Here is a 25,326-nt window from a genome sequence, read left to right as displayed (position 1 = left end):
TAGGTTGATTATGTGGTGTCCCTGCTTTCTTCTGAACCTAGAATTTCACACATTCTGACCTAGCCCTTGAGTAGTGTTTCAAGTGGGCTTTATATAATTTATTTTTTAAGTACAGACCAACAACACTAGCTTTACACGTATTGTAAGTTAACTGACAGACTCTCCTCCCCTCTCCCTGCTGTATTTAGACATGTTTGTTTAGTCACATACAGCGGATAACTGTAGTGAAATGTGTTTTACAGGGTCAGCCATAGTAGTAGTGCGCCCCTGAAGCGAATTAGGGTTAAGTGCACAAGACAGATTTTTCCACCTTGTCGGCTCAGGTATTTGAACCAGCGACTTTTTGGTAACTGGCCAAATGCTTGAACCACTAGGCTACCTGCTGCGTGATAGATCAGGGCTGCTGAGAACAGTATAAGTAAATGTAATGAACTAAATCTTATATTAATTCATATTTAACTCTGACCTATTTCACAAGGAGGCGTGAGAGGATGTAGAAGTTGAGCAATACTCTTGGTGAATTTACCATTGAATAACCTTGGAAGCAAGTTGAAACAAGTCACAAGTAGTAATTACAGTAAGACATCAGGAGTCTCCTGACAGGAGATTGACTAAGGGCACTGTTTGATTAATGTCATGTTAGGAGTAATTATCTTGATTAACACAATACAAGGTGAAATGTAATATCAGAGAAAATAGGGTAGAAAAGTGCTTATATAGTTTATCCCTTTCCCATTGCTGGCACAGATACCTTTTTATTAAAAAAAAGAATCAATGGTTGATGCATGATTGAAGCAATACCAAGAATATGCATTACATCCCCATCATTTTGCAGGTAGAAAGGTTGACTTGAGTGATACGGGAAAAGTTTTAAAATGGGACCCATTTACCACGAGCCTTCTGACAGTGTTAACACTCACTAGCTACATGCAACTGGAAACCATCTTCTACAGTTATTCATCTTGGGGTTTGTACAGTTTAATGTTGTCAAGGGGGAGAGAACATGGGTGTATTCATTACACAATCTGTTTACTTAAGAACCAAAACAGATTAAAATTAGTTTCTATTGGACAAATTCAGGTAGGTCTCTCGCCGTTCCGTTAAGAAATGCTTAATTTTTTTTAAATGTCTTGCAACAGAATCTGCGGAATGCATACACCCCATGTGTACGGCTCTTTAGTATCATCTACCTTAATAATAAATTAAAAACTATACCAAAGGTTTTCAAATCTTGCTCATGTTGAAAGGACACAAGAAACATTTACAAAATAATACCTGTGGCAAAATAAACGGAATATTTAAAATCATTCTGAATCTCTACTAACAAGCGTACTGACAAATAGACCAACATTGGTTTCCAATTAACATTTCATGGCAGCTATTGTATTTAGTTGGAAATTTAATTTTTTGATTTTGTGCAGGAGGAAACCCTATCAAAAACAGCTTTTGGTCACACTAAGTGTTCCAATTGGTATATTTCAGTTATTAATCTTCTGTTACTGTATACATTTTTTTTTTATAAAATATTTTATTCATACAATCATTTTAACTATATCAACATTACTATTTAACTTTGAGTGGCAAGATAGACAGAACCTCATAAGAACAATAGTATTTAAACGAATGCAAAAAAAAAAAAAAAAAAATCTGTTTCCATTACATTTCGCTCTTCATTCAGTTCCAACTTTATGTACAACTGTCTGTAATAGCCTATTATGAATATTGCTGGTCCTGATCTGGTGAAGTTAGTGCAGCAGCAGCAGCTCTGACTGGGCTTGAACTGCCCTCTACTGGTTATCCAGGCAGAGAGCTGTGAGTTGCAGGAACAGGCTGGCAGGAACCACATATCACACCGGGCCGTTCACAGCTGCCTCTGAGGTCACGCTCTGTTGTGTTCTGTAGGGGTGCAGAAAGAGAGGCTACAATGTAACATACTGGATGACTACACTAGTTATAAGACATGCCAGACTGTGGGAATCCGCAGCACAACCTTTGATTCTAGCTGCCACTTACTTGGCTTTGTCCATTGCCGTTCCTTCTTCTAGAGGACCATTAACAGCATCACTGGAGACTTTAGATTTTTCTGTATCTGAATGTTTTGCACTGCTGAAAGGGAGGAAATTAGAGGAACTCATGAGCTGCTGGTGGACAATTAGAACAGGTATAACAGCATGCCTGAAAACAGCTCACTAATGCTAGACCATTCCAGTGAAGGTATGAGTTCACAGCATGGTCATGGAGCCAGACCTTGGTTTCAGACAGTTGCTGGCAGGCTGGACTGATGCAGACACACCCTTCTCTGGTGTTCTACTCTCCCCCACAGTGTACTTCGCAGATGTGTCCTCTGAGGTAGACTTCTCATCCTCACTGCAGAAGAAAGGAACACATTTACAGAGCTCTTGCCATTTCTAAATATACAGACCCCCTCCCCGTTAAGACAATGGCCAGAAAAGACTGACGCATGCAGAATGGGCCAGAAAGACCACAAAGCGATGGGGTAAACAAATGTGTTGAAATGTGGTTGGCAGTTAAAAAATGGATGCAAGGATCATAATGTACACTAAATGGAAAGCAGCAGCAAATTCTCTGACCATCCACTTACAGGAGTTTACCTCTTTTTAAGAGTGAGCTTGCTTTGAGGAGCAGAGCATGGGGTGATTATGACCGTTTTAGAAACTCACTGAATGGATCAAACATGTCAGCCATCAGTCTTGCTTTTTGTCATTAAACCACCGTGATTACTATGCAAAACTAACACGCACCAGGACATTATGTATTTGGGTCCTACAGCCAATGTTATATAATCATTGACGAGGCGGTCATGTAAGGTAGGCTATTTAATTTAACCAGGCAAGTCAATTTAGAACGAATTCACAATGATCTGACAAAGTTAAGTGTATTCACTAAAAACAACTACCTAGATGGCATTTTGAAGGTCTTTGATTTTTAAAAATGAAGCTAATTTCAAGTAGAGCCGAGTTTTGCATGATAACAGGACAACTGCTAGTCTAGGACTCATCTCTCCAGTTTATTCCAGCCACCTCAATGCCATGTGCTGAAAACTGAAGCCAATGAGATACCAGCACAGTGAGGGGTGGATACATAATGAAGACCGCTTTTGCCAATCCACACCCACAACACAAAGAGAAAATGGCCAATTCAGAAAGCCTGGGAGTGGCTAATCCTGAGGGCCGACGGCCATTTCATGACATCATTGACGACGAGCGACAACCAAATCATTACATCGGAGATAGACATGCAAATGGAGATGGCAAAATAATTAATAATTTAAAAAAATTAAATAAACTCAGTGGCTGACATGAAAACAAGACACAGCAGACATCTGCCCCCCGACTGGCTGTACATACCGATAAGATTTCAACACTCTGAAGCCACACGCACACCAGAGAGAAAGAGGAAGCTCATGTTGTAAGTGTTGCAGTTAAAGTGAAGGACAGTTTCTCAAACAACAAAAGGACAGCAATGTAGGTTGGGAAGATTTGGTGATACGTAAATGGTACATAGATATTTATACAAGTCAACTGGAGTGTCCCTGCTTTGCCTGGCTGGAAATCACCCAGTGTAGGGAGAAAACTTGGCAAGGCACAGAGGTCAATTCCACATGCACTGTGAGGTGAATGGCTGTGTTTTAAGGGAAGGATTGGTGACAGGGGGAAAGGGGTATGGTGTGTTATCAGAAGCCTTACCTCTTGAAAACAGCAGTTTCAGTTTTGGCATCTACAGTAAGGCTAACTGTCTCCTTCATGGATCCATTGGTGACTGTCTCAGTGGTGACAGTCTCCTCCGCATCCGAGGCTCCGGCTTTCCTTCCAGGGTAGCTGGCTGGCTGGGCTGCCTCGTCCCCTGGCCACAGGTCAGAAACTGGGACATCACACAGGGATAGCATCATTACACAGTGATCAATGAGTAAGAAGTAAAATGCTTATTCCTGTATGGCACTGTGGCAAAGCTCACCTTCAGGCTGCATTGGTGCGTTGACACCCAAGGGATCCCCTGTCCCTATGCAGGTCTCCATCGCTACTGGGGAATTGTTCCTCAAAGGATCTTTGGGGCTGGAAGATCAAAAGTAAAAAAGGTCTTTAAATTTGTCCTCCTAAAATAGCCAATTTCAAGTATAAGATGCATGGAAAGGCAAGGGAATAAACTGAACACCAGTCACCACCATCCTTATTCAAACTACACAACCAAAAGTATGTGGACACCTGCTCGTCAAACATCTCTTTCCAAATATGGGCATTAATATGGAGTTGGTCCCCCATTTGCTGCTATAACAAACTCCACTCTTCTGGAAGGCTTTCCACTAGATGTTGGAACATTGTTGCAGGGACTTGCTTCCATTCAGCCACAAGAGCATTAGCAAGGTCGGGCACTGATTTCATGCTATTAGGCCTGGCTCGCAGTCGGCGTTCCAATTCATCCCAAAGGTGTTTGATGGGGTTGAGTTCAGGGCTCTGTGCTGGCCAGTTAAATTCTTCAACACCGATCTCGACAAACCATTTCTGTATGGACCTCACTTTGTCATTCTGGAACAGGAAACGGCCTTCCCCAAACTGTTGCCACAAAGTTGGAAGCACAGAATCGTCTAGAATGTCATTGTATGCTGTAGCGTTAAGATTGGAACTCGGTAGTGAGTGTTGCAACTGGGGAGACTATTTTTAAGCGCTTCAGCACTCAGTGGTCTCGTTCTGTGAGCTTGTGTGGCCTACCACTTCGCGGCTGAGCCTTTGTTGCTCCTAGACGTTTCCACTTCACAATAACAGCACTTACAGTGGACCGGGGTAGCTCTAGCAAGGCAGACATTTGATAAACTGACTCGTTGAAAAGGTGGCATCCTATGAGAGTGCCATGTTGAAAGTCACTGAGCTCTTCAGTAAGGCCATTCTACTGCCAATGTTTGTATATGGAGATTGCATGACTGTGTGCTCTATTTTATACACCTGTCAGCAACGGGTGTAGCTGAAATAGCCAAATCCACTAATTTGAAGGGGTGTCCACATATTTGTATATAGCATGTACGTGTGTGGCAATCGTGCTACATAAGGTATTGGGACTGAGGCTGGTGGAATGAACCCTTACCTGACTGGTGAGAAGTTGCTAGAGAAGTCTGCCCAGCCCGTGGCTGTGTCAGGGGAAGCATTGGGGGAGCTCCAGCCAGCAGATTCTGGTAGGACCGCAGGGGAGGAAGGGGAGGCTGTGGCAGTGGTGGTGGCTGGGGCAGGTGCTCCGATCGACGTAGAACTCCCAGTGTCCATGGGTATGTCGTCAAAGTTAGCTGTCCACATAGGCCCTGAAACGACAGGGCAGCCGTCACAAAAAAGCCAGTCAAGACATATCATGCAGCATTTTCTTGAGGAGATCACACCAGACAGACCTACCTAACCACCAACCCAACCGTGTCAGTCCGGGACAATCACTCACCCTCACCCGTGTCCACCTCCATTCTGTCATCAGAGCTGGCATTGTTAGGCTCAAAGGGATCACGTTTCACATCCTCCTCCTCAGAGTCTGTGCTCTCCTCACTATCTGTACTGCCAGAGCTCCTAATGGTTCGAGTAACAAAATGGACAGAAGTCATTAAAATAATCAGCAGGTGCCTTGAATAGGCCTCAGAAGGTAAGACGTTAGTCATTTCAGATATTTAATTTACATATGGCCAAAAGGCACTGCCGTACCGAGGACATCTCTGAGCTTCTGGTGCGAAAGTGACATCTTTCTCATCCCAGATGTCCTCCTCATCAGAGCCTGCATCTTCAAACTGCTGGATCTTCTCCTTACAGCAGGCCTCAAACAGAGCTATATTTGCCTGAAAGACAACACCAGTACCAGGGTAAAGCACAAGATACACAAAAATATGTGCTGTGTTGCTTCCACTTCATTTACTGTACATGGGGGAAATAAACTAAGAAAATAAGTATGTACACCTTTTTCATATTCATACATCAGCATTGGCTAATAGTATGTACAGCATTATAAAAATGGTAAACTTCAATGTTTTGGGAGTTAGTGTAGCAGTTTTATTTTTACTACATCTAGCCTAGAGCACAGTTGGAAAGGACAATCATTTCTATATAATTGTATAATACATTATATTAAAATACTTACACTTTCATTTGTATTCAAGGAAAAATTGATGTCTGATATTCTATCAAAGGGAATACTGAAATGTTAAAGAAAAGAGTTTAGTTTAGTTATATTAGTGAGACAATGACTTCACAAAATGGCTTCAGGACTCCTCCCTACAGAGGCCCAGTAACAGGTAGAAGGACAATGATGGCACACTAACTCACATTAAAAACAGCTTTTGCAGAAACCCCACCAGCCATTCCCAGCTGGTCATTCTCCACAGGAACCCAAACACCAGCAGATTCCCACATAACAACAAGACCCAGACAGCAGTGGCACAAAGGAGGGCAGAAGTGTGCTACTTACTCCAAACTAAACTGAATTTTGCAATTACAAAGTTACTGTCTAGACTCTGGTCCACGCAAACCACCAGTCTATTGACAGTGACAAGCATTTTGAACTTTACAGTCATGTATCCAATTTAATGGTAGACCTGTATAATAACAGCTAGTTAAATGGAATCAAAGAAATTTGACTCGTGTGTTGCCGAATTCAAACTGGCATCCAATTTAGCTACAGCTTTATTTCGCCACACTAGAGATATCACTATCCAAACAGTGGCATATTATTTTCATATGTAGATGTTAAATTGCAAACATGTAACCTAAACCTTGTACAGAGAAAGAAACTGGTTTGCAGTCCTTTGTTACGTTAATCAGATAATATATTAGAGCTCTAGTCTCCCCAAACCCTTATTAAAAAAAAAAACAACCAATGTAATGGTAGGTTATGAACAAAACATCATGCAGGATCAGTACTCACTCCACGACATCATCCTGATCGGCAAACTCTTCGTCATTGAAGCCAAACTGCTCAATAAAATTGGACGTCATTTGTTGCATCTGATAATCAGAAAAGGCCTGGCAAACCCAGGACCAACGATAATGATATAGTCTTGGCACTACAAAAGTCTTCAAGTTCTACAATTCAAAACAATTGGCTAATACTGTAGCTATTGGTTAATAGTTAAGATTAAGAGCACATGCATACTTACATGTTTAATGTTAGTTTTTAAATCATATCAGTACTACTACAAGACATAAGTCCAGTATAATAATGTTATCAACAATTACAAACACTATAAATATGCAGATTTAGCCGTGCGTCTACAGTCTCATCCAGTTACAGACTTACCTGTTGTAGAGAGGAATCCTGGTGGAATCCGCTGTCCTTGAAGTCTACCTCATCATCACTGGATGAGTGAATATGGTGTGTGTTCACCTAGGGCACAATGCAAACAACCTTATTACTAAGAGGACAACCATTAGAGCTCCTTCAAACAGCTTTGGCACTACTGGCACCTCAACTTCCAGTGTAAATACTCTGTGTACTTTGCAAACATATTTTGGCATCGAGTAACAGGTGTCTGGATCAGACTTACAAGGTCTACAGTGTTTCTCTTGTTTGTGTCAGCTAGCTGACCAGAAGTGAAGGCCTCCCATCTCTCTTTGTCATCCTCTGTGAGCTCTGAAATAAACACAAATCAAAACTAATGTTAGTCACATGCGCCGAATACAACAGGTGTAGACCGTACAGTGAAATGCTTACTTATGAGCCCCTAACTAACAATGCAGTTATAAAACAACATAAGAAATAAAAGTAACAAGTAATTAAAGCAGCAGTAAAAGCAGCAGTAAAACAACAATAGCAAGACTACACACAGGGGGGTACCGGTAGAGAGTCAATGTGTGGGGGCACCGGTTAGTTGAGGTAATATGTACATGTAGGTAGAGTTATTAAAATGACTATGCATAGATGATAACAGAGTAGCAGCGGTGTAAAAGAGGGAGAGAGGGGGTTCTCTCGATGGTGCAGCTGTGGAACCTTTTGAGGATCTGAGGACCCATGACAAATCTTTTCAGTTTCCTGAGGGGGAATAGGTTTAGTCATGCCCTCTTCACGACTGTCTTGTTGTGCTTGGACAATGTTAGTTTGTTGGTGACGTGGACACCAAGGAACTAGAAGCTCTCAACCTGCTTCCACTGCAGCCGAGTCGATGAGAATGGGGGCGTGCTTGGTCCTCTTTTTCCTGTAGTCCACAATAATCTCCTTTGTCTTGATCACACAGAGGGAGAGGTTGTTGTCCTGTCACCACACAGCCAGGTCTCGACCTCCTCCCTATAGGCTGTCTTGTCATTGATCAGGCCTACCACTTGTGTCATCTGCAAACTTAATGATGGTGTTGGAGTTGTGCAGTCATGATTGAATGGGGAGTACAGGAGGGGACTGAGCACGCACCCGAGGGGCCCGTGTTGTTACCTACTCTTACCACCTGGGGGTGGCCCGTCAGAAAGTCCAGGACCTAGTTGCAGAGGGAGGTGTTTAGTCCCAGGGTCCTTAGCTTATTGATGAGCTTTGAGGGCACTATGGTGTTGAACGCTGAGCTGTAGTCAATGAATAGCATTCTCACATATGTGTTCCTTTTGTCCAGGTGTGAAAGTGCAGTGTGGAGTGCAATAGAGACTGCATCATCTGTGGATCTGTTGGGGCGGTATGCAAATTGGAGTGGGTCTAGGGTTTCTGGGATAATGGTGTTGACGTGAGCCATGACCAGCCTTTCAAAGCACTTCATGGCTACAGATGTGAGTGCTACAGGTTGGTAGTCATTTAGGCAGGTGACCTTAGTGCCTGTGCCAAGAACACTATGGTGGTCTGCTTAAAACATGTTGGTATTACGGACTCAGAGAGGTTGAAAATGTCAGTAAAGACACTTGCCAGTTGGTCAGCGCATGCTCGCAGTATAAGTCCTGGTAATCCATCTGGCCCTGCGGCCTTGTGAATGTTGACCTGTTTAAAGGTCTTAAGCACATCGGCTGCGGAGAGCGTGATCACAGTCTTCCGGAACAGCTGGTGCTCTCATGCATGTTTTAGTGTTACTTGCCTCAAAGCTAGCATAGAAGTAGTTTAGCTCGTCTGGAAGGCTTGTGTCACTGGGCAGCTCTCGGCTGTGCTTCCCTTTGTAGTCTGTATTGGTTTGCAATACCTGCCACATCCGATGAGCGTCAGAGCCAGTGTAGTACAACTCGATCTTCGTCTTGTATTGACTCTTTGCCTGTTTGGTGGTTCATCGGAGGGCATAGCAGGATTTCTTATAAGCTTCTGGGTTAGAGTCCCGCTCCTTGAAAGCAGCAGCTCTAGCCTTTAGCTTAGTGCGGATGTTGCCTGTAATCCATGGCTTCTGGTTGGGGTATGTATGTATGTACGGTCAATGTGGGGACAGCGTCATCGATGCACTTATTGATGAAGCCAGTGACTGATGTGGTGTACTCAATGCCAACGGAGGAATCCCGGAACATATTCCAGTCTGTGCTAGCAAAACAGTCCTGTAGCTTAGCATCTGCTTCATCTGACCCCATTTTTATTAATCTAGTCACTGGTGCTCCCTGCTTTAATTTTTGCTTGTAAGCAGGAATCAGGAGGATAGAATTATGGTCAGATTTGCCAAATGGAGGGAGAGCTTTGTATGCGTCTCTGTGTGTGGAGTAAAGGTGGTCCAGAGTTTGTTTTTCCTCTGGTTGCACATTTAACATGCTGATAGAAATTTGGTAAAACGGATTTAAGTTTCCCTGCATTAAAGTCCCCGGCTTCTAGGAGCGCCGCCTCTGGGTGAGAGTTTTCTTGTTTGCTAAAGGTGGAATACAGCTTATTCAATGCTGTCTTAGTGCCAGTCTCTGACTGTGGTGGTATGTAAACAGCTACGGAAAATACAGATAAACTCTAGGTAGATAGTTTGGTCTAAAGCGTATCATGAGATGATACTCTACCTCAGGCGTGCAATAGCTCAAGACTTCCTTAGATATCGTGCACCAGCTGTTATTTACAAAAAAACATAGTCCGCCGCCCCTTGTCTTACCAGACGCCGCGGTTCTATCCTGCCAGTTCAGCGTATAACCAGCTAGCTGTATGTTGATAGTGTCGTCATTCAGCCACGTCTCCGTGAAGCATTATATATTACAGTTTTGAATGTCCCGTTGGTAGATTCATCTTTCGCGTAGGCAATTTATTTTTTGGTCCAAAGATTGCACGTTTGCTAGCAGAATGGAAGGCAGTGGGGTTTTATTCGATCGCCTACGAATTCGCCGAAGGTAGCCCGTCCTCCGGCCCCTTTTCCTCCGGCTCTTCACGTAAATCACAGGGATCTGGGCCTGTTTCCGAGAAAGCAGTATATTGTTTGTGTCGGGCTTGTCAGACTCATTAAAGGGAAAAAAACGATTCTGCCGGTCTGTGGTGAGTAATCGCAGTCCTGATGTCCAGAAGTTATTTTCAGTCATAAGAGACGGTAGCGGAAACATTCTATACAAAATACGTAAAAAAATAAGTTGCAAATAAAAATACTTTTTTTTTTTTTTTAAATCAGTTGGGGACACGTAAAAACGTCAGCTTTCTTCTCCAGCACTATTTTGTATGAGCCCCACATATAAATAACACAAGATTAGACTATTCCACCTCAATACAGTAATTCATTTTAGGAGCTTCAACTTAATGTCTGATGGGAGATGACATCTCAAAGCCCACTCACCTGAGATGAGCTGCTGTATCTTCGCACCATTGGGGCCCTTGTCGCTGTTGTGCACAATTGAGTTGGCTATTCTGGTCAAGTGACCCATGTAGCCCCGTCTACGTCCACCCTCACCCCTGAAACAGGAAAAACACACTTATTGAAGCCTATAGGAACATTATGGTGACATTTCTTACACTACACTGAGCCTTAAGGGTAAAAACCAAACAGCTCAAGAGAGTTTGCATATTATTTTAAGTCCAGTGGTCTAGTAACAGCATTATTGTCTAAATTCATAGTGGAATGGGGAAAAAAAAGACAACAGTACTTACTGCTCCTTCTCATTGGAGCTCCATGCATCAAGAATTCTCTGTATAAACTGGCACTTCTGAAACAGCTAAAACACAGAGCAAAAAGCAGTTAATTGACTTGTCTGACATGAATGCCATCGATGTAAAGGGTGATAAAGCCTCACGTGTTTGATGAGGTGACTTTCTCTGACAGGCTCTTGGTCCTGATCTCTGTTGATTTCGGGGTTTTCACTTTGGGCTGGGGGCATTGCTAGGATCATCGCAGTGCAGATTTCAACTTGTATATGCAGGAAGTTATTCCATATATATTTGAAGTACATGTCCTGAGAATAAATGGAGAGAAAGATTGCCATTAATTACACATCCTAAATCCAGTTGTTGAAATGCACAGCATTCCTGTTGACCTTGGTTATGAGGGGGTAGTAAGGGAACCAGTGTCATAAAAGAAAGTGAAAACAGCATTAAGTCTAGATCCAGGTGCTGGTTTTGGTAGGAAAAACTAGTACCCCAAAACAAGTAAAATACACAACGACAGGCAACTTACAAGTATGACTCCTAGAGTGTTGAGGTTGATCAGCTCCATGTTGATGATATGAGTGTTGGTCTGCAGGAGGCTGGCCACAAGACGGACCACGCTCAACCGGGTGTTGCCCACTGGGGGGTCCAGCACGCCCCATGTGGTTTTCATGATATTCTTCTGCAAATGTGGGGATGAAAGGAACAATCAGGCTCTCGTTCAGTCTATATTCATTTAACTTGGTAACGCAAATAAAACCACCATTGGAGCGCACTTGTAGAGTAAACTAGAAGAAGGACCACCCACTGAAGATAAATGACTCAAAGTTGAACAAAGATTGAGATAGATTTCTTTTTTTTTGTGATCCTGCTAAGACAGAAATGTAGTAGAAGTTTATTGAAAATATTGTGGTAGTTATATTTCGGTCAAGTGGATAGCAAGGAGGACAACCTACTCTAATGAGCTTACTAATCTAAGAAATGTGTGTAACTGTGTGTGTAACACTATAGGTATGTAAAGTATTACCTTTGGGGGTTCCAGCAGCAGTTGATGGAAGTCTTTGAGCCTGGGCCTGACAGCCTCCAGAATGCTCTGATTGACTGAGAAGGATGGGTGGCTCATACCAGGGGGACAGATCTCCAAATGGCCTTCGAACCTGTACATGACAAAAAGTATTTAGTATTTTATTAGAATCCCCATTATCTACTGCTAAAGCCGCAGCTACTCTTCCTGGGGTCCACATAAAACACATTAATAGACAAGTGCATCACAAGGTCAGAACTATGTGCATTTAAAATACACGATTTCATACATTTATGCCTTCATAATAAATGTGATTCATAGACACTACTGAATGCAAGTGCAACACACAAAAATGGAAATGCAATAAGGAGGTGCGTTGTCAAACCGGCAGACACGTCTCGTTAAATTCCCGACATGAATAAAGTCACCTTGTTTCTATAGTAACTGCCCATAAATGGGTCTCCAGGGGTATTATAGACTTTACAGTTATCACCCGCAATGTGTTTCCTGAGGTAATATGTAATCTCTTAAACTTGCAAGCCTTTTGTTACAGTTACCACCCGCTATGGGTAAAATGCAACATTCATGAACATGCAGAAATAACCAGGGCTTGATCAAAAGAGCAGCATATCAGACAAGTCTAACAACTCAACACTAATAGTATCTTAAAACACTATACCACACAACCAAACCAACATTAAACCCAAAACGGGACATTGTGAACTTACGCTGGTCTTCGTGTCTCAAAGAGTGTCAGGAGAATCTGAATTACACTGACTATGGCAGAGTCATTTTTCTCCTTGTCAAAGATGTTGGATAGCAACTGCTCCACAGTCTCTTGTCTGAGAAAGGGGAGGGGGATAAAATATCATGCTTTTGCCAGGACAATAAAGTAATACATTGGATATCATGATAGCAACAAGTTTTCTTCGCTGAAAGAATCAAGCAGAGGTTGTTGATTTACTTTTCCAGTGTGGCCAGTAAGGGGTCGGGCTCAGAGCAGCCCTGCACTTGGAACATCTGATCTCTGCTGAGGCGGATGATTTCACACAGAGACTGGGATGCGTTGGAGTGCCTCTGCATGAGGAGAGAGAGACTTGTAAAGACACTGTCTGAAGAAACAGTACTCCAAACAAATGGTTAATGAAATGTAACTTACATCCTCATCCTGAGAAGGTTGGACCATATCAACAAGCCTCTGGATCACCTTCTCCTCATTCAGCCACTGTGGGTGAATAAGTTACAGGTTGATGATGATTGATCATTAAGAAAATGGACAGAAACTTCAAAACTAAGAAACTCCAACACTCACATTTAAGACATCTTGTCTGAGCTGCTGTGGTTCAATGCAGGTCAGCATTCTGAGCAGCAAGTCCATGATGGCGGAGGTCCCTATGTGTTTAATCATTAAGTCCACAAAGTCTTCCCTCTTCCGCAGAAACTCCACAATCTACAAGAGATAGTTTGTTTAGAAGACACTCTTCTCCTCAAGCTTTAACAAGACACTGCAGCATGTCATAAACTCTTCAAAATCACACTGATTAGGACTAGCGGTCTGTTCTGATCTCACCTGTTCTGGTTTCCTGCCGATGAGGATGCTAAGGACCTTGCTGAAGAAGCTGGCCAGTAAAGGGTTGAGTGGAGATTCCCTTTGCAAAAATCCATAAAGTTTCATCAGCAAACTTTCATCTTCTCCCAGTCTGTCATTGATCTGTCCAACGTCCGAGGTAAGGAGTTCACACGATATGTTGGGGTACCTGCAAATAGCGCAAATACAACATTTGGTGATTTACCCAGTACAGCTGGCCAACCACACAAAACACAAAGTTCCTGTCTAATTGACAGCTTAGCAAGTCATGCTTGCCCCCTTGGGGTTGTAAGGGTATTCCCTTATGACGTAAACACACGAACGCAAGGGAAGCTGAAAGAAATTCAGAATCATTCTCAAAACCGTGTGTGTGAATCTCACTCACTTGTACTTGATCTTCTCCTCTACGTCATCACTTGGCTCCTGTGTGATGTAGGTGACCAGGTCCACCATGCACTGAGGCCGCACCAGGAAGTCCACCAGCTTGTGGTTCTGGGCCTTGCATTCCTGCAGGACATCCTCCTCGTCCATCACCTCAGTCAGAGTCACATCCTCCTTCTCCAGGAGGGTGTCAATGTGAGACGTTGTGTGTAGATCAAACTTCCAAAACATGATGCTTCTGCAAGGAAGGAAAGTGGTCATAAGGCAAATGGGAAAACACTCAGTGACTAAAAGGACACGGCGCGGGTTGAGATGAGGTAGTCAAACCGATAGCTTCACAAACGTACCTGACTGGGGTAGAGTCCGTCCAGAGGTTAAAAATAAAATAATGCTTGTGCTCTTTGGGAGTTCTGGCCCATTACAGGCTTTACAGGCAGCAGTGACGAGAGACCTTTGGACACAGGACACATGCAGCAGAACGACCACCTCGGCCTCAACAGATCAACGCACACCTGAAAGAAAGAACAGAATTTAGCCATCAGAGCATATTACTCCCTGCACTGGAAACAACTTTTGTTATTTACTATGTGAGATCTATTATGTTAAATATTAAGTTCTACTGAAACAAGTAGCAATTTAAGCTATGTTAATTTTGGCTTACATTCATTTCTAAAATAAGTAATATGATAAAGTGCTGAAAACAAATATTTAGCCTAGGTCATAAGACAAACAAAGCTCTAGGAAAGTATTTGGGCCGGTAAACCATAGTTTTTCCATCATCGTAGGAAAAGACTGCACTTCCTTGTCACCATCCCAACAACTTTTCCCAAAACAGAAGGTGTCTGCACTTTTTGTTTAAACTTAAAAGCATTAAGAGAAACTCTACTCAGCAAACCTCTCCTCATGCAAACATACTGGCAACGTCATGGCTTGGTCAAATCACATTGTCACATTTTAAAGGAAAATACCACTCAAAAACTACCTATTGGTATTCCCCCCCCCCCCATTAGTCCACTGTTGATAATCACATGCAAAACATTTTGGGACTATCAGCAGTCAAATTATAGAATTTTTAAGAAGCAAGTGTCACATCATCATGATGCATTTCGCATCATCAGTCCATTATCTTAACTTGACATGCAAAACCCTTTTGGACTGTTAACAGTGGACTAATGAATACTACACCAAACAATAGTTTGAGTGGATTTTTCCTTGAAAGTTTCAATCAGCAGTGGAAACAAAGCAAACTCCCCTCCACTGTTTCGGCAAAAAAAAACGGCGGGATGGGTCCGGAAAAATTTAACCACAGTCAAATTCACAGAGAGCTTTGGATGCATGGACTGACCATTATGATACCAAAATCATAGTTTTAACCATGTTTTGAGGCTATATAGTGTTTGTTTACTTCGCTTACAAACATGGGAGTAAAAAAAAAAGCTTATGTTGGGTTCTGATGGGGTAGAACAGTTGAATTAATCCCATGAAGCATTTAAGTTACATTCTTCAAGAATCAATGGGTACATAAAACATTAATTTATAAGTCATAAAATTGATACAGCAACTGCTTATTTCCCCTTTAAGAGGCAACATAACACTGTGTCAAGAACTCGCTGTAGGAACCAAGCAGTGAAATATGTTCAATGCACACAATAGGCATATGACTCAAAAGAAACAGATTTTCCGCTGTGTACACTTGGCCCTCAGTACAAAAAGTATTTTCTTGTGGGGAAGCCTGTGAGAAATAGGGTTAAAGGTTACATAGCAGCAATCTTAGCATGCTAAACCAGCACCTCAGATTCATCAATGGCTGAGAAGAAAAATCTTATTAAATAGACTAAGTGGGGGCTGGGGGAGAATTGACATTGGCCCCTGTCCAGGCACATGCATGCTTTGATGAAAGTGTGCAACTCAAATCATTGCTCTACGAAATACAAAAACAATGTGATTTTCAAAAACACCAGTACAGAGGTCAAAATGAATGACATGGATAACATTGGTTGTCTGGCATTAATTCTGTCTACCATAGGCAACCAAATAATGAGAGTAAACAATGATTTTATGATCAACCAGGAACACAACTGAAGACTGAACAAAGGCCTGTGCCACAAACAACAATAAGCACTGTCAGCCATTGGTTTCCATCTATTCTAAACAGTGATGCACCAATGACATTTTTAGCTGATACCAATATCTTCCATGCAACAAAAAAAACTGATACCGATATTTAACATTTCTGCAGCATTTTAAGCATTCTAGTACAGTTAAATAATTAACACACACAGACGCAGCAGTCTAAGGCTCTGCATCTTAGTGCAAAAGGCGTCACTAGAGTCCCTGGTTTGAATCCAGGCTATATCACATCCGGCCGGGATTGGGAGTTCCATAGGGAGGCGCACAACTGGCTCAGCGTTGTCCGGGTTTGGCCGTCATTGTAAATAAGAGTTTGTTCTTAACTGACTTGCCTAGTTAAATAAAAGGTTACACACACACACACGCACACACACACACACACACTGACCAAAAAGCTTGGCATTTACGCATGTCCCCATTACCAGTAAAACAATCAAAACAGATTTATTTCACTTACTTGCTGTGCTGTTTCATTGTTCAGTCATTTCATTTTGAACCAGGATTTCTAATGGACGCGGTTTGAGTCTTTGCATGTCAAAAAAATATACGTCAAACAACACTATTTGACGTGTCAAATAAGCTTGTTGACCAATCAGGACCTGAATATGACTGCACATCACACAATTTAACGTGTTCATAAATGTACACAGTTATTACACATTGATTAGACTATCACTCGTATTTCATATGTCATCGATACATACACTATGATGCTGGTAAAGTTGTCTCGCGCACCTACAGTGCTGGTCATTAAAAAAAGCTAGCTAGCAAATGGACGCAAAAAATGTTTTTCCCCAAAAACATACAGTTGAAGTCAGAAGTTTACATACAGGTTGGAGTCATTCAAACTCGTTTTTCAACCATTCCACAAATTTCTTGTTAACAAACTATAGTTTTGGCAAGTCGGTTAGGACATCTACTTTGTGCATGACAAGTCATTTTTCCAACAATTGTTTACAGACAGATTATTTCACTGTATCACAATTAGAGGTCGACCGATTAATTATAGCCGATTTCAAGTTTTCATAACAATCGGTAATCTATATTTAAAGCCACCGATTTGTTTATTTTTTATACCTTTATTTAACTAGGCAAGTCAGATTAAGAACATATTCTTATTTTCAATGACGGCCTAGGAACGGGGGTTAACTGCCTTGTTCAGGGGGGATTTGTTTTTGCAACCTTCCGGTTACTAGTCCAACGCTCTAACCACCTGCCTTACATTGCACTCCACGAGGAGCCTGCATGGCAGGCTGACCACCTGTTACGAGGGCAGCAAGAAGCCAAGGTAAGTTGCTAGCTAGCATTAAACTTATATTATAAAAACGATCAATCTTAACATAATCACTAGTTAATAATATCATCAACCATGTGTAGTTATCTAACGTGTCCTGCGTTGCATATAATCGATGCGGTGGCTGTTAATTTCTCATTGAATCACAGCCTACTTCGACAAACGGGTGTTGATTTAACAAGCGCATTTGCGAAAAAAGCACTGTCGTTGCACCAATGTACCTAACCATAAATATCAATGCCCTTCTTTAAAACCAATACACAAGTATATACACTGCTCAAAAAAATAAAGGGAACACTTAAACAACACAATGTAACCCCAAGTCAATCACACTTCTGTGAAATCAAACTGTCCACTTAGGAAGCAACACTGATTGACAATACATTTCACATGCTGTTGTGCAAATGGAATAGACAACATGTGGAAATTATAGGCAATTAGCAAGATACCCCCAATAAAGGAGTGGTTCTGCAGGTGGTGACCACAGACCACTTCTCAGTTCTTATGCTTCCTGGCTGATGTTTTGGTCACTTTTGAATGCTGGCGGTGCTTTCACTCTAGTGGTAGCATGAGACGGAGTCTACAACCCACACAAGTGGCTCAGGTAGTGCAGCTCATCCAGGATGACACATCAATGCGAGCTGTGGCAAGAAGGTTTGCTGTGTCTGTCAGCGTAGTGTCCAGAGCATGGAGGCGCTACCAGGAGACAGGCCAGTACATCAGGAGACGTGGAGGAGGCCATAGGAGGGCAACAACCCAGCAGCAGGACTGCTACCTCCGCCTTTGTGCAAGGAGGAGCAGGAGGAGCACTGCCAGAGCCCTGCATAATGACCTCCAGCAGGCCACAAATGTGCATGTGTCTGCTCAAACGGTCAGAAACAGACTCCATGAGGGTGGTATGAGGGCCCGACGTCCACAGGTGGGGGTTGTGCTTACAGCCCAACACCGTGCAGGACGTTTGGCATTTGCCAGAGAACACCAAGATTGGCAAATTCGCCACTGGCGCCCTGTGCTCTTCACAGATGAAAGCAGGTTCACACTGAGCACATGTGACAGACGTGACAGAGTCTCGAGACGCCGTGGAGAACGTTCTGCTGCCTGCAACATCCTCCAGCATGACCGGTTTGGCGGTGGGTCAGTCATGGTGTGGGGTGGAATTTCTTTGGGGGGGCCGCACAGCCCTCCATGTGCTCGCCAGAGGTAGCCTGACTGCCATTAGGTACCGAGATGAGATCCTCAGACCCCTTGTGAGACCATATGCTGGTGCGGTTGGCCCTGGGTTCCTCCTAATGCAAGACAATGCTAGACCTCATGTGGCTGGAGTGTGTCAGCAGTTCCTGCAAGAGGAAGGCATTGATGCTATGGACTGGCCGGCCCGTTCCCCAGACCTGAATCCAATTGAGCACATCTGGGACATCATGTCTCGCTCCATCCACCAATGCCACGTTGCACCACAGACTGTCCAGGAGTTGGCGGATGCTTTAGTCCAGGTCTGGGAGGAGATCCCTCAGGAGACCATCTGCCACCTCATCAGGAGCATGCCCAGGCGTTGTAGGGAGGTCATACAGGCACGTGGAGGCCACACACACACTACTGAGCCTCATTTTGACTTGTTTTAAGGACATTACAAAGTTGGATCAGCCTGTAGTGTGGTTTTCCACTTTAATTTTTTAACTTTAATTTTGAGTGTGACTCCAAATCCAGACCTCCATGGGTTGATAAATTGGATTTCCATTGATTATTTGTGTGTGATTTTGTTGTCAGCACATTCAACTATGTAAAGAAAAAAGTATTTAAGATGAATTCTTTCATTCAGATCTAGGATGTGTTGTTTAAGTGTTCCCTTTATTTTTTTGAGCAGTGTATTTTTAAACCTGCATATTTAGTTACTATTGCCTGCTAACATGAAATTGTGTCACTTATCTTGCATTCATTGCACGCAGACAGGGTATATGCAACAGTTTGGGCCGCCTGGCAAACTAATTTGCCAGAATTTTACGTAATTATGACATAACATTGAAGGTTGTGCAATGTAACAGGAATATATAGACTTAGGGATGCCACCCGTTAGATAAAATACGGAACGGTTCCGTATTTCACTGAAATATATATTTTTTTATTTTCGAGATGATAGTTTCCGGATTCGACCATATTAATGACCTAAGGCTCATCTGTGTGTTATTATGTTATAATTAAGTCTATGATTTGATATAGCAGTCTGACTGAGCGGTGGTAGGCACCAGCATGCTCGTAAGCATTAATTCAAACAGCACTTTCGTGCGTTTTGCCAGCAGCTCTTCGCTGTGCTTCAAGCTGTTTATGACTTCAAGCCGGGTGGGTATAATTTGTGGAACGTTCCAACAGGAATCTATTCCAAAAACTTCGTAAATAACAAGGTTGCCAAAAAACAACGCATACAAAGTTGTATAGCGGCAGAATAAGATACCGGGTAGGGAGTGGTCCATTTCATAGCGTTTTTCACTCATCACATTTATTCCAAAAAATGTCTGTCCTCACTCTGGTTGCCTATGGACAAAGATTAACTTCTCTAGGGTAGGGGGCAGTATTTTCACAGCTGGATGAAAAACGTACCCAAATTAAACGGCCTACTACTCTGGCCCAGGAACTAGAATATGCATATTATTAGTAGATTTGGATAGAAGACACTGAAGTTTCTAAAACTGTTTGAATGGTGTCTGTGAGTATAACAGAACTCATATGGCAGGCAAAAAACAGGAAGTGGGAAATCTGGTGCTTGTAGTCCTTTCAAGTCATTGCCAATCGATCACACAGTGACTTAGGGTTCATTTTGCACTTCCTAAGGCTTCCACTAGATGTCAAGTCTTTAGAAAGTAGCGAACAGAGGAAGTTGGAATTTGTTGACTCAGGAAAGCAAATGAGTTCATTGGTGCGCATTCACGTGAGAGTTAGCTGTGTTCCAAAACGTTTTTCAAGACACTGGAATCGTCCGGTTGGAATATTCTAAGTTAAAAAGGCCCTAAAGATTGATGCTATACAACGTTTGACATGTTTGAACGAACGTAAATATAACTTAAAAAAATATATATATACTTTTCGTCGTGAAATTTGCGGCGCACTTCCTACACTTGGAGTAGCTTACTGAACGCGAAAACAACAAGGAAGTATTTGGACAAAAATTATGGACTTTATCGAACAAAACAACATTTATTGTGGACCTGGGATTCCTGGAAGTGCCTTCTGATGAAGATCAAAGTTAAGTGAATATTTCTAATGCTTTTTATGATTTTAGATGACTCCAATGGCAGGTATCTGTATTGCCTAGTGTATTTTTCTGAGCGCAGTACTCAGATTGCAAAGTGAGCTTTCCCCGTGAAGCTTTTTTGAAATCTGTCACAGCGGTTGCATAAAGGAGATGTTCATCTATAATTCTTTGAATAACAGTTTAATATTTTATCAACGTTTAGGATGAGTATTTTTGTAAATTGTTGTGCTGTTTCACCGGGAGTATTGGAGGCAAAATATTTTCTGAAGATCACGCACCAATGTAAAAGGCTGTTTTTGGATATAAATATCAACTTGATCAAACAAAAAATGCATGTATTGTGTAACATGATGTCCTAGGAGTGTCATCTGATGAGATCGTCAAAGGTTAGTGCATAACTTTTGGCTGAATTTCTGGTATTTGTGACGCCTGTCCTTGCTAGGAAAAAGGCTGTGTGGTTTTTCTTGTGTCGGAACTGTCCTAACAAGCTAACTTTATGCTTTCGCCGTAAAGCTTTTTTAGAAATCGGACAACGTGGTTACATTAAGGAGACGTGTACCTTTAAAATGGTGTAAAATAGTCATATGTTTGAGAACTTTGAATTATGACATTTTGTGGTTTTGAATTTGGCACTCTGATTTTTTACTGGCTGTTGAATAGTGTGAACCGTGCCCAAGAGAGGTTAAGAATAAGCTTCGTGGTGAGTTGACGCCTATTCGGCAGCTAGTTAGCCAGGTTTGTATGCGTTGCTACTTTGTATGCGTTGTTGGTTGGCAACCTTTTACTTTACGTTTTTTTGGAACAGATTCCTGTTGGAACGTTCCACAAATTATACCCACCCCTTCAAGCCTAAGATTAGGCTGGTGTAACCGATGTGAAATGGCTAGCTAGTTAGCCTGGTGCGCGCTAATAGCGTTTCAAACGTCACTCGCTCTGAGACTTGGAGTGGTTGATCCCCTTGCTCTGCATGGGTAACGCTGCTTCGAGGGTGGCTGTTATCGATGTGTTCCTGGTTCAAGCCCAGGTAGGAGCGAGGAGATGGACGGAAGCTATACTGTTACACCGACAATACTAAAGTGCCTATAAGAACATCCAATAGTCAAAGGTATATGAAATACAAATCGTAGAGAGAGAAATAGTCCTATAATTCCTATAATAACTACAACCTAAAACTTCTTACCTGGGAATATTGAAGACTCATGTTAAAAGGAACCACCAGCTTTCATATGTTCTCATGTTCTGAGCAAGGAACTTAAACGTTAGCTTTTTTACATGGCACATATTGCACTTTTACTTTCTTCTCCAACACTTTGTTTTTGCATTATTTAAACCAAATTGAACATGTTTCATTATTTATTTGAGGCTAAATTGTTTTATTGATGTATTAAGTTAAAATGTGTTCATTCAGTATTGTTGTAATTGTCATTATTACAAATAAATAATCGGTTTCGGTGTTGAAAAATCATAAATCGGTCAACCTCTAATCACAATTCCAGTGGATCAGAAGTTAATATACACTATGTTGACTGTGCCTTTAAACAGCTTGGAAAATTCCAGAAAATGATGTCATGGCTTTAGAAGCTTCTGATAGGCTAATTGACATCATTTGAGTCAATTGGAGATGTACCTGTGGATATATTTCAAGGCCTACCTTGAAACTCAGTGCCTCTTTGCGTGACATCATGGAAAAATCTAAAGAAATAAGCCAAGACCTCAGAAAAAAATATATTGTAGACCTCCACAAGTCTGGTTCATCCTTGGGAGCAATTTCTAAATGCCTGAAGGTACCACGTTCATCTGTACAAACAATAGTACGCAAGTATAAACACCATGGGACCACGCTGCCGTCATACCGCTCAGGAAGGACACGCGTTCTGTCTCCTAGAGACGAACGTACTTTGGTGCGAAAAGTGCAAATTAATCCCAGAACAACAGCAAAGGACCTTGTGTAGACGATGGAGGAAACAGGTACAAAAGTATCTACAGCCACAGTAAAACAAGTCCTATATCAACATAACCTGAAATGCCACTCAGCAAGGAAGAAGCCACTGCTCCAAAACCTCCATAAAAAAGCCAGACTACGGTTTGCAACTGCACATGGGGACAAAGATTGTACTTTTTGGAGAAATGTCCTCTGGTCTGATGAAACAACAATAGAACTGTTAGGCCATAATGACCATCGTTATGTTTGGAGGAAAAAAGGGGGAGGCTTGCAAGCCAAAGAACACCATCCCAACCGTGAAGCACGGGGGTGGCAGCATCATGTTGTGTGGGTCCTTTGCTGCAGGAGGGACTGGTGCACTTCACAAAATAGATGGCATCATGAGGAAGGACAATTATGTGGATATATTGAAGAAACATCTCAAGACATCAGTCAGGAAGTTATAGCTCGGTCGCAAATGGGTCTTCCAAATGGACAATGACCCCAAGCACACTTCAAAAGTTGTGGCAAAATGGCTTAAGGACAATAAAGTCAAGGTATTCGAGTGGCCATCACAAAGCTCTGACCTCAATCCTATAGAAATCTGTGGGCAGAACTGAAAAAGTGTGAGAGCAAGGAGGCCTACAAACCTGACTCAGTTACACCAGCTCTGTCAGGAGGAATGGGCCAAAATTCACCCAATTTATTGTGGGAACCTTGTGGAAGGCTACCCACAACGTTTGACCCAAGTGAATCAATTTAAAGGCAATGCTACCAAATACTAATTGAGTGTATGTAAACTTCTGACCCCCTGGGAATGTGATGAAAGAAAGAAAATCTGAAATAAATCCTTCTCTCTACTATTATTGTGACATTTCACATTCTTAAAATAGAATGGTGATCCTAACTGACCTAAAACAGAATTTTTACTGGGATTAAATGTCAGGAATTATGAAAAACTGAGTGTAAATGTAGTTGGATAAGGTGCATGTAAACTTCCGACTTCAACTGTGGCAAAACGACAATCTGTTTCAGTATATAGCTAGGTGTCATCATCTAAAATAACCCTAATTTATAAGAGTTCTGATATGATTAATGGTGGTTGGACCCATCTATGTGAAGCTAGCCACAATAAAGATTAGCCACAATAGTGGACTACGCCGTTAGCCTTCAAAATAAGCTAAAGCTTCGACTCGTCAAATTGTGTTATTTGACGTGTATCTTTGACACGCAAAGACCCAAAACGGCGTTGCATAATATGTCGTGACGCTATTACTGTGCAACTCCGGTAGGGCAACATCTGAAAAATAGCACACTTGGTAGTGTGTACCGGTGCTCGACCAGTCACGAAAGCCAACATCACCCCCGACAGACAACGGTTAATTGTCAAGGGCAATTAATTCCATTATCTTGGCGTTAATGGATTTCGCCTTTGAGTTGTCTCGCTGAAAATGTCTTACTCTTTCAAATGACTGCTCTACTTGATGACTGCTCGTTCCACACAGCAGACATTGTGGGCTAGGTTAGGAATGCTGGGTTGCACGTGTAGCGGAAGAGTTAAACTAGACACCGGGCCAATACCGATGTTGACATTTTTAGCTAATGTCGGCCGATTCCAATATGTTCACCGATATATTGTGCATCCTTAATTCTAACCATGGCCAGAGGGGTATATTACAAAGAAGGATAAATGAGTTAGCCAGCTAAGTTTCCTAAATATTCTGAAATAACTTTGTATATTTTAGAAAGATAAATTGGCATGGTGCAATTGCCTCAAACAAAGACAGACATCTACATTGAACAAAAATATAAAAGGTTCCATGTTCCATGAGCTGAAATAACAGATTCCAGAAACATTCCACACACTAAATTCTTACATTTGTTTACATCCCTGTTAGTGACCATTTCTACTTTGCCAAGATAATCCATCCACCTGACAGGTATGGCATAGCAAGAAGCTGACTAAACAGGATGATCATTACGCATGTGCACATTGTGCTGGGGACAATAAAAGGACACTAAAATGTGCAGTTTTTTCACAACACAATGCCACAGATGTCTCATGTTTTGAGGGAGCATGGAATTGGCACGCTGACTGCAGGAACTGTTGCCAGAGAATTGAATGTCAATTTCTCTACCATAATTCTCCTCCAACGTCGTTTTAGAGAATTCGGCATTACATCCAACCGGCCTTACAACCGCAGACCCATGTATGGCATTGTGTGGGCGAGCGGAGTGCCCCATGGTGGCGGTGGGGTTACGGTACCGGCAGGCATAAGCTACGGACAACGAACACAATTGCATTTTATCGATGGCAATTTCAATACACAACAATAAAGTGACGAGATCCTGCGGCCCATTTATTTTTTTACAGTATGTGACCAACATATGCAGATCTGTATTCCTGATCATGTGAAATCCATCGTTTAGGGCCAGATGAATTTATTTAAATTGATTGATTTCCTCATATGAACTGTAACTCAGTAAAATTGCATGTTGAGTTTATCATTCCATTATTAGCGCCAGATTATGTTCTAGACATTTTCTGAAATTACAATGCTAACATTTTTTTTTTTAAATTCCGGTCAAGCACCTTAAAGTTCAACTTATACTGAACAAAAATAGTGTTGCACAGTATTACTTACCTGCCAGTGTTGTGGTTGGCTGTGATATTCATTGTACCATCTAGTTGATAGACCAAAAGTAAAAGGCTGAATTTACCTTTTACTTTCGGTTTTGGTCCACCAGCTTCAAACAGCTGTAAAACCAGCTATTT

General features: G+C 42.0%; 1 protein-coding gene across 5 annotated transcripts in view; it reads right to left on the bottom strand.

Annotated features, from left to right (window-relative positions):
* Positions 1-712: 712 nt before the first annotated feature.
* LOC106573618 (serine/threonine-protein phosphatase 6 regulatory subunit 3) overlaps positions 713-25,326 on the bottom strand; it is a 28,344-nt gene continuing 3,730 nt past the window's right edge. Inside the window, exons 2-25 of one of the 5 annotated variants that reach the window (XM_014148827.3) lie at positions 14,309-14,473; positions 13,966-14,199; positions 13,563-13,749; positions 13,305-13,442; positions 13,152-13,217; positions 12,957-13,069; positions 12,721-12,834; positions 11,996-12,125; positions 11,498-11,650; positions 11,118-11,276; positions 10,975-11,039; positions 10,664-10,779; positions 7,526-7,611; positions 7,279-7,365; positions 6,907-7,004; positions 6,124-6,178; positions 5,694-5,824; positions 5,440-5,561; positions 5,098-5,308; positions 3,976-4,073; positions 3,708-3,882; positions 2,248-2,367; positions 2,014-2,106; positions 713-1,896 (exon numbers count right to left, since the gene is read on the bottom strand). In XM_014148827.3, the coding sequence (XP_014004302.1) occupies positions 1,848-1,896; positions 2,014-2,106; positions 2,248-2,367; positions 3,708-3,882; positions 3,976-4,073; positions 5,098-5,308; positions 5,440-5,561; positions 5,694-5,824; positions 6,124-6,178; positions 6,907-7,004; positions 7,279-7,365; positions 7,526-7,611; positions 10,664-10,779; positions 10,975-11,039; positions 11,118-11,276; positions 11,498-11,650; positions 11,996-12,125; positions 12,721-12,834; positions 12,957-13,069; positions 13,152-13,217; positions 13,305-13,442; positions 13,563-13,749; positions 13,966-14,192 (2,793 nt within the window). In that variant the 5' untranslated portion in view covers positions 14,193-14,199; positions 14,309-14,473 and the 3' untranslated portion in view covers positions 713-1,847. The remainder of the gene's footprint in view (positions 1,897-2,013; positions 2,107-2,247; positions 2,368-3,707; positions 3,883-3,975; positions 4,074-5,097; positions 5,309-5,439; positions 5,562-5,693; positions 5,825-6,123; positions 6,179-6,906; positions 7,005-7,278; positions 7,366-7,525; positions 7,612-10,663; positions 10,780-10,974; positions 11,040-11,117; positions 11,277-11,497; positions 11,651-11,995; positions 12,126-12,720; positions 12,835-12,956; positions 13,070-13,151; positions 13,218-13,304; positions 13,443-13,562; positions 13,750-13,965; positions 14,200-14,308; positions 14,474-25,326) is intronic. The other 4 variants (XM_045697220.2, XM_014148832.3, XM_014148831.3 and 1 more) reach the window with 4 other exon arrangements.

Source organism: Salmo salar, chromosome 16, assembly GCF_965601325.2.
Source record: "Salmo salar chromosome 16, fSalSal1, whole genome shotgun sequence".
NCBI classification, from domain to species: domain Eukaryota; kingdom Metazoa; phylum Chordata; class Actinopteri; order Salmoniformes; family Salmonidae; genus Salmo; species Salmo salar.
The sequence above is the reverse complement of the archived record's forward strand: the minus strand, read 5'-3'. Positions and strand labels throughout refer to the sequence as shown.